This window comes from Pipistrellus kuhlii, unplaced genomic scaffold (genome assembly GCF_014108245.1).
Source record: "Pipistrellus kuhlii isolate mPipKuh1 unplaced genomic scaffold, mPipKuh1.p scaffold_m20_p_18, whole genome shotgun sequence".
NCBI lineage: Eukaryota > Metazoa > Chordata > Mammalia > Chiroptera > Vespertilionidae > Pipistrellus > Pipistrellus kuhlii.
Window position 1 is genome coordinate 25,743,777 of NW_023425493.1, and position 9,658 is coordinate 25,753,434.

The 9,658-nt window shown below is 49.1% G+C and overlaps 1 protein-coding gene across 1 annotated transcript; it reads right to left on the reverse strand.

Moving 5' to 3' along the window:
* Positions 1-184: 184 nt before the first annotated feature.
* AQP10 (aquaporin 10) lies at positions 185-4,091 on the reverse strand. The gene is made up of 6 exons (XM_036441738.2): positions 3,926-4,091; positions 2,861-2,987; positions 2,098-2,235; positions 1,875-1,993; positions 1,228-1,445; positions 185-760 (listed from the first exon to the last, which is right to left on the reverse strand). The coding sequence occupies exons 1-6, from the start codon at positions 4,028-4,030 to the stop codon at positions 550-552; spliced, it is 918 nt and encodes a 305-aa protein (XP_036297631.1). The 5' UTR covers positions 4,031-4,091; the 3' UTR covers positions 185-549.
* Positions 4,092-9,658: the final 5,567 nt, after the last annotated feature.

A 9,658-nucleotide genomic window follows, 5' to 3' on the forward strand; every position in this document is an offset into this window, starting at 1 on the left:
CAGCCGGTGTCCCCCCTCCCGCCCCGGCCTTGAGTGACAGCCGGACGTCTCCGCTTCGGGGCGCCTCCGCTTCCTCCCTCCCCATCTCGGGGCGCTTGGATGGCTGTGTTCCACTGCCAGCCCTCCGCGCCCCCCTAGGCGGAGGCAGGTCCCCCCGCCCCGTACCTTCCATGAGGCGGGGGGAGCTGAAGGCGGGGGAGCTGAAGGCAGGGGTTAGGAGAACGGGGCGTCAGACCGGGGACCGGGCTTCGGAGGAAGTCCCACCGCCCCGCGGATGTCTGCGGCTTCCCCGGGCCGGCTTCCCGGCGCGCCCCCTGGCGGCCACAGGGAGGAACTGCGTTCCTGGAAGCCAGCTGGGTCCCGAAACAGGCTTGTGGGAGGAGAGGATGGAGACGGACCCTAAGCTCCTCCGGGTCTTCCTGTCCAGGCATCCTCCCCAGGTCAGGAGGAAGCGATGCTTCAGTGAGGTAGCACAGAAGCCTCCCGGAGCCTGGCGCCTTAGTAAAGAGAAAGAATGCCGTGTCTCCAAGTCTGGGTCTCTGGCCCTCTTCATTGTCCATGAGGGAGGTAGGACTGCTGAGGCATCTGAGTCGAGGCAGGAGTGTCCAAGTCTTTATACTGGGCAAGTACTAGACCCTGAGCTGCCTTCTCCGAATCCTCAGGGTGGTGCAGAGCTACCAGCAGTTGGTAAGTGGCGGTGCCGAGGGTGGCCCCCACCATTGGGGCCACCACAGGCACCCACCACCAGCCATTTCCAGCCCTGTAAGAGGAGGACAGAAGTGAGGCACCAGGAGTGACTCCCCCAGTCTTCCCCCCAAAGGACTGGAGGCAGTAACAAGAGAACTCCCTCAAGCAGTTCCTGGGGTGACAGACACCAGGAAAAGAAAAACACTTAGAGAGGAGGGATCCCCAGGAGAGCTTCGTCCAGCCTCATCCAGCCTCTTGCCTGTGGTAATTATCTGAATATCCCCGTTTTGTTGATGAGGTCACGAATACCCAAAAAGGTTATATGCATCCCAGGACACGACCTCTCAACCTCACTGTTTCAGTGAAAAGGGTTGGGGGTGGGGCAGAGAAAAAGGAAGGACTGGGGCTTAGAGGAGGAGCACTATCCTAAGAAACTAAGAACCATTTAAGAGGAGAATGTTTAGGCTGGGAACCCAGGGAAGAGCCTTTAGCAGCGGGAGGCTGAGTGGAGGGACGGCACCAGGGAAGGCGGTCTCGCACCTGAAGACTTCAGGGCCCCAGCCGGCCACGTAGGTGAATATCCGTGGGCCCAGGTCCCGGGCAGGGTTGAGTGGGTATCCACAGTTGGCACCCATGGATAGCCCAATGGCCAGGATCAAAAGGCCCACTGCCACGGGCTCCAGACCCGCGGGCACACCCTTGTTCCGTGTGTCCAGGATGGCCAAGATCCCCACAATCAGGACCGCAGTTCCCAGAACCTTCGAGTGGACGGAGGCAAAGGATTCCGATCAGCTGGCAGATATCATTCCATCTGCCCTCTCTCCCCCAAACCGTACAGGCCACCACCCTGCGGCATCTGACTTTGTCCAATCCAGGCAGCTGGGGTGGCGGGTGGTGCAAAGACAGACCTCACCCCACCTCCCATCCGACCCCCCAGAGACTTAACACTAGGCTCTGGCAGCGGTCGGCAAACGCATTCGTCCGCAGAGCCAAATATCAACAGTATGACGATTGAAATTTCTTTTGAGAGCCAGATTTTTTAAACTTAAACTTCTAACGCCACTTCTTCAAAATAGACTCTCTCAGGCCGTGGCATTTTGTGGAAGAGCCACACTCAGGGGGCCACTGGGCTATAGTGCCAGAGGTCAGGGACAAAGGTCACTACCAGGTCTGCCCCTCACACATACCTGATCCAAGAAGCCATTGTTCAGGGACAGATACGGAGCAGGGTAGGTGGCAAAGATGGACACCGTCTCCTTGGGGCCAGTCACTGTCAGGTTCCCACCCGTATAGTTCTGCAGGGCATCTGCAGGGGAGGGGAACCCCCGGGATTCCCATCTTTCTCATTCAAAACCATCCCAGGCACCCCTGCCCACACACAGACACCCCAAAAGCCGTCCCCGCGGTTACCGTAGTAGAGCGCGTAAGTGGCTCCAGAGGCACAGAAAGCGGACAGAGTCTGCACCAAGGAGTAGACGGGGAGCTTGGCCCAGGGGAGGCGTCCCAGGAGGCACATGGCCAGGGAGAAGGCCGGATTCAGGTGAGCCCCTTCAAGGATCAGGAAAAGACAACCAGCCAACATCCATCAAGTGTCACTGCCAGGCACTCGCCGGGCCACCTTGCTGCTCTTCCCCATGACTCCGAGGACAGATGGGACCATTCCCAGCACGTAAATTAGGGACGTGAGGCTCAAGGTTAAGCAACTTGTCAAGGCCCCACAGGGAAGCCAGGGTCTGAACCTGGGACTGTCTGCTCTTTCCCCTACGGTGCTTGTGTCTCAAGGCTCCAGCCAGGCACACGGATGCTGTGTGCTTCTCGGGGGGTGGCAGGTGAGGTCTTGAGCAAAGGTGAACCCCAGCGGGTTTCAGGTGGGAAACACGAGAGAATAGCACGTGTGTGTGCGTGTTCACACACACACACACACACACACACACACACACACACACGCCACCCCTGTCATGCCTTGCCACACACCTCCCAGTGAGCAGAGAATTCAGGAAGAGGGATGGAGAGAGGTGGAAAGGGGAGGGGCTGGGCTGGGCCAAAGGTGTATCTCAGCCCAGGGCACTGATCAAGCTCAAAAAGATAATGTCCCTGAGTCACCTTTTCCCCGATAACCAGGCATCCACACTCACCTGCATATCGTCTAATAACCAGACCCCTCCCTCCTTACCGGAGACATTACCACCCACGTAGATGGCTACCATAACAGCCAAAGCGCCAGCCAGAAACATGGTAAAGAAGTTGCCTTTGGTTTCCTCACTGGTGACAGCCTGGGCCACAGCCCCCTGGGTGATGAGCTGGTGGGAGAGGAGAGATGAGGAGCAGAGAACCAGGAACAGAGAGTCTGGTGGATGCACGGTGAGGGAGAGACTGGGAAGGTGAGGAGAGTGGCCAAGAGAGGGGGACTGGGAACAAATGTGAGGATCAGTGAGGAAGAAAGGAAAGCAGACAGAGGGAAGGAAAACGAAATGGGAGAAGTGAAAAAAAAAAAGTTAAGGAGAAAGGGAAGGAGAAGCCAAGACCAGTTTGGCTCAGTGGATAGAGCGTCAGCCTGTGGACTGAAGGGTCCTGGGTTCGATTCTGGTCAAGGGCATGTACCTTGGTTGGGGGCACATCCCCAGTATGGGGTGTGCAGGAGGCAGCTGATAGATGTTTCTCTCTCATTGATGTTTCTAGCTTTCTATCCCTCTCCCTTCCTCTCTGTAAAAAAATCAATAAAATATATTTTAAAAAAGAAAAAAAAAGAAAGAAAGAGAAAAAGGATGACATTGAAAGGGAGAGGAATTAGGCGCTGGTGGAGGTGAGGGGGCAATCGGGGAAGAGGAGACATGTAAAAAGACAATGAAAAAAAGAAAGAAAGAAAGAAAGGGAGCCCTAACTGGTTTGGCTCAGTGGATAAGAGCGTCAGCCTTCAGACTCAAGGGTCCCAGGTTCGATTCCGGTCAAGGGCATGTACCTTGCTTGCAGGCACATCTCCAGTGGGGGGTGTACAGGAGGTAGCTGATCAGTATTTCTAACTATCCCACCCCCTTCCTCTCTGTAAAAAAATCAATAAAATATATTTAAAAGAAAAAAGGGAGAGGAATAAAAATCAGGAAGTAGGAGAGGAAGACAAGAGACAAGAGGAGAGCAGAGAGAGAAGTGATGGGTCGTTGAAAGGAAGAGATGAGAACACCAGAGATGAACCACAGCGTTTGCCCACCTCCTGTTACCTTCCCCCAGTTACCCTGCCTACCATGAGCACAAACACACCCAGAAACTCTGCCAGGCACTGTCGGGCCAGGAGGCTGCGGATCCGGAGCCAGCCCTTGACTTTTGCCAGGAGCTGAGAAGGAACCATGGTGAGGACACCCTGTCTCTGGCCACTGCTCCCTCCGTGTGCACAGGCACACGGCTTCGCTCTATGTCTGCCAGGGGAACAGATAAGGAAAAGACTTTAAAACCAATTAGCTCAGCTCTGGAACAGCAGCTCGTGTGTCTGGAGAGGCTAGAGATAACGAGAGAATGTCCCCATGTAAGCAGGCTCTGCGTGACCGGGGCCTGGAGTTTGCCCAGGCTACTCTGTCTTCCGTCCCCTCTCCTCTCAGGAGCAGCCTCTTCTGTGCTGCCGGAGAAGTCCGCCGTCACCCTCTGGGAACCAACAGGGGCCATGGTGCCCCCGCTGCCTTCTCAGTTCGCACTGGGCGGACGTGAGTGAGCTTCTTGGAATGCTGGATCTCCTTGTTTTAATTAATTTTTGTTAATCCTCACACCAGGGTATTTTTCCACTGATCTTTTTTTTTTTTTTTTTTTATATATTATTTTTTGTACAGAGAGGAAGGGATAGAGATAGAGAGTTAGAAACATCGATGAGAGAGAGTCATCGATCAGTTGCCTCTTGCACACCCCCTACTGGGGATATGCCCGCAACCAAGGTACATGCCCTTGACTGGAATCGAACCCGGGTCCCTTCAGTCCCCAAGCCGACGCTCTATCCATTGAGCTAAACCGGTCCCTGCTCCACTGATCTTTTAGAAAGAGTAGAAGAGAGAGGGAAAGAGAGAGAAACATCGATGTGCTAGAGATTGGTTGCCTCCTGACCAGGACCAGAGCCGGGGAGGAGCTTGCGACCCAGGCACATGCCCTTGACTGGAATGGAACCGGGCCCACTAGTAAGTCTGCCTTCAGAGTACGGGATGTGCTCTCCACACCCCGGTATTTCCCCGGGCGACAGGGAACCTGCCACTGTGGTTCTCAGACAACTGGGCAGCCCAGAGACGGCAGAGATGCTTCTAAGTCTTGGCTCAGAATGTCTCTATCTCACAGTAGGTGGGGAACCAGGCCACAGTGCCTTGAGATGCCCCTTTTGGGTAAGGTGACAGGACAGTCCCGATTTGTAACAATTTTTCCTTCCAAAAATCGGGACTTTTTAAAAACGCCTCAGGACACATTGTTAAAAATTGGGATTGTCCCACCAAGAGCAGGACATCACGGGACATCTCCTTATTCTAAGAGGAGCTTACATCTCTTCCCCAGTATCTTTGAGAGGCAAACACTAAGAACTCTTATCTGAGCCATTTCTTAAAATGCAAGTTGCAGTGAGTTAATCCTCATTTGCAGGTGCTTTACAAGACAATGATCATCCCCTAAAGCAAAGTCCCGAGAAATCTTTTGGTCTGGCCCAGCCGAGGCATTAGGGGTGAATTAAATGTTTGACCAAATATAGCAGGCTAAATTTTAAGTTGATAATTTTGTATGGCCTGTGAGTAATGTTAACAATACCCAAATGGCCCCTGGCAGAGACAAGGTCCCCACCGCTGCAAGGATCTATTTCCACCTGTTTTCCTGGCAAATAGGACCAAAAACAAGAATCGAAGTCTAGTGAAGCTTGCCAAAACCGGTTTGGGTCAGGGGATAGGGCGTCGGCCTGTGGACTGAGGGGTCCCAGATTCGATTCTGGACAAGGGCATGTACCTTGGTTGCAGACACATCCCCACTGGGGGGTGTACAGGAAGAAGCTGATCGATGTTTCTAACTCTCTGTCCCTCTCCCTTCCTCTCTGTAAAAAAATCAATAAAATATATATTTTTAAAAATTCTAGAAAAGCTCCAAAGAGGCTGTCTGACGCACTAAGAGAAGGAATATATGCTGGCTAATGTGTTTGTACCTGCAGAATTTGGTAACACTGTACATGGAACTGGATACCCAGAGTGCTGGATCAAAGGAGGTGGGACATAAAGCTAAATATGGAAAAAGTTATTGATCTAGGAGCACTCTCCTGTGACGTAGGATTTAAACTCTGGCAAGATCCCTGGAATATGAATACGGGATGAATACACCTCTAGGATGGTCCTAGGTTTGGAGAAAACGATGGCCCACACTAAGGAAGGTAAAAATGCCAGGACAAGTAATTTGTGTTGATGACCATATTGAAAAAAAGGGAGAATCCTCAGACCTTTTGAGGATTTTTGGTCAAAGGATCTGAATTAACACTGATAGTTGACAACCCAAAGTTATACATGGTCCTTTGTTAAGAGTCGGGGCATATAGGGCTCAGATAATCAATGGAGTCCTAACTCATGGATCCACCCCGTAGTCACTGCCCCATATACACATATATCATGCAATTGAAATGGATATCTTTTGATGTTGGGTTTTGGACTTATGGAGCAAGTAATGAAGGCCAAGTGGAAGCCTGAAACTGCTCCACACCAAAATAATAAAAATCTAAAACTGCCATATCCTAGGAAAAATGGAAGAGATTAGCACCACCCTCAAAGACTTACACGAGAGCCCAGGCAGGCTCAGAAGTTGACCTTTGACCTATGAACCAGGAGGTCATAGTTAGATTCCTGACTAGGACACATGCCTGGGTTGCAGGCTCACTCTCCAATGGGGGGCAAGCAAGAGGCAGCTGATCAATGATTCTCTCTCATTATTGATGTTTCTCTCTCTCTCTCTGTCTCTCTTCCTCTCTGGAAAAAAAAAAAAAAAAAAAAAAAAGACTACAGGAGAGGTGGCCCCTTTTATACCCATAGCTTGGCTCCTACAAAAATGGAATAGATCATGGCAGGAGGCAGTGATTTACCATAAAATTAACCAAAGTGTACATCCAGCCCTAGCTGGTTTGGCTCAGTAGATAGAGTGTTAGGCAGCAGACTGAATGATCCCAGGTTCAATTCCAGTCATGAGCACATATCTCTGCTGCAGGCTAGATTCCTGGACTGGTTGGGTGTGTATGGGAGACAAGCTATGGACTGTCTCTTACATGGATGTTTTTCTCTGTCTCTCCCCTTCCCTTCCCTTCTCTCTGAAAATCAATGGAAAAGTATCCTCTGGTGAGGATTTAAAAAGAGAGATAGAATACAACTCTGACCAATTTACTAGCTGACACTAAAGGCTGTCAACTTTGAAGTGGGACAAAAAGTAAAATAAATCTCTGCAGCCATATGGACCCCACACACCTTATGAGACTAAGATAGCCGTGGGAGGAAAAGATGGTTTGGCAAGCCCTAATGTAGACCCCTACAGCTCTGGAGCAAAGCCATGGGAAATGGTAGAGAAAGACATACCATTTGAAAAGCAATTCTTGGAGTGTGATTGAGTTCCAATAAAGACAGAGCAATTGCCCTAACCGGTTTGGCTCAGTGGATACAATGTTGGCCTGTGGAGTCAAGGGTCCCGGCTTCCATTCCAGTCAAAGGAATGTACCTTGGTTGTGGGCACATCCCTAGTAGGGGGTGTGCAGGAGGCAGCTGATCAATGTTTCTCTCTCAATGCTTCTATTTATCTCTCTCCCTTCCTCTCTGTAAAAAATCAATAAAATATATTTAAAAAGACAGAGCAATTGACTCCTGTTCATCAAATGACCGAATAGCCAGAATTGCCCCTCACAAACTGAACCCTGTCAGGCCCTCCATGTCATCAGGAAGGCCGGGCCCAGGCAGAACACATTTTTGTACGCAAGTGGCATCTTTGGGAAGCTGAAAAGCCAGTGGCCCAGACTCTCATATCATTCACATCTTACCCTGGCACCTCTTCCTCTGCTCAAACCTATAACCCTTTTGGGGATGGTTTTAGTCCACTCAGGTAGGCACAACAAAATACCACAGACTTATAAAAACAGAAACGATCTCTCATAGCTTGTAGGTTGGGAAGTCCAAGATCAAGGGGCCAACAGATTTAGTGGTTGGTGAAGGCTCACTTCCTGATTCATAGACAGCCATCTTCTCGCTGGGTCCTCACACGGCCATAGAGGCGAGAGAGCTCTCTTGGGTCTCTCTCTCTTTTTAAATATATTTTATTGATATTTTACAGAGAGGAAGGGAGAGGGATAGAAAGCTAGAACCATTGATGAGAGAGAAACATCGACCAGCTGCCTCCTGCACACCCCCCACCGGGGATGTGCCCGCAACCAATGTACATGTCCTTGACCGGAATTGAACCTGGGACTCCTCAGTCTGCAGGCCAACAATCTATCCACTGAACTGGTTTCCGCTCTTGGGTCTCTTTTATCCGAGAACTAATCTGATTCCTGACCAAATCACCTCCCAAAGGCCCTACCTCAAAATACCATCCCATTGGAGACTAAGTTTCAACAGATGAATTGGGGGGGCAGGACATATTCAGTCCATAGCAAGGATCCTTGGGAGGGGGAATCAGAGAAGGAAAAAGTGTAAGCATGGTATGCAGATAAAAGTCAAATATTACTGCCACATTGCAACCCCAGTGGTGAGGGAAAATCCTCCCAGTGAAGAGATGTGGACAGAACATCTGGTCATTCACTTGGTGTGGAAAGACAAGGTCCTTAACAGGTAATGTATGTAGACCTGGGAATTGATTACATTAATCGAGGATAGAAATCAAATAGCCTCCACTTATCTTCAAAGTGAAGATCAAGGACAAGAAGGTTTGAGGATGAGATGTCAATGGACCTATAGGAGTAGTCTTTTTAAAAAATTAAATCTTTACTATTGAAAATATTACATATGTTCCCTCCTGCCCCCCCCCACCCCATGCATTTCAGAGAGAGGAAGGGAGAGGGAGAGATAGAAACATCAATGATGAAAGAGAATCACTGATTGGCTGCCTCCTGCACATCCCCTACTGGGTTCAAGCCTGCAACCTGGGCATGTTCCTGAACCATGGTTTATGAGTTGATGCTTAACCACTGAACCACATCGGCTGGGTGCTACTAGCAATTTTTTTGTTATTGATTCCTTATGTATTTTTTTCTATACATAAGCTCATGGTACCTATAAATACAGTTCTACTTCTTCCTTTCCATACCATGTCCTTCTCTAGCTAGAACCTTCAGTACAATGTTGAATAGCAGTGGTAAGAGCAGATATCTTGTATTTCTAATCTTAGTTGGAAAAGCACCATTAAATATAATGTTTAGTAGAGTAGAACCTCGGTTCTTGAACTTAACTCATTCTGAAAGGTTGTTCAAAAACCAAATCATTGTTTCCCATTAGAAATAATGTAAAGTGAATTAATTGGTTCCAGATCTCCAATTATACCATTTTAATCTCTTATATACAGTATATGTCTGATGTGCTATTTAATCTATAAACATATTAAAAAAAAAGGACATGAAATGTACATGAAAGTTTAACAAAAAGGAAATGAAATGTACATTAAAAAAATAAAAATTTAATAATAAGCAGCAACAAAAGCAAAAAAACCCAAAACACAGCACAATTTCTTGAGATGTTAACAAGCCGAATTTTAGCGGTAAACTGACTCATACTTGATAATTCTCTCCTTTGTAGCTTGAGAGACACGTCACTGATCATATCAGCATGAAAGAGTTGTCAGGTTGAGAAGTGAATTGTTCAAGATGGAAGATGTTTGAGAACTGAGGTTTGATTGTATACCAGTAAAGGAAGAAATATTTGCCCACGTAGGTCCTTAAATGATCCCATGAGCTACACAATCATAGTGCTCCCTCACCAAGGGAAGCAGTTTCCCCTACAATTCCAAGCTC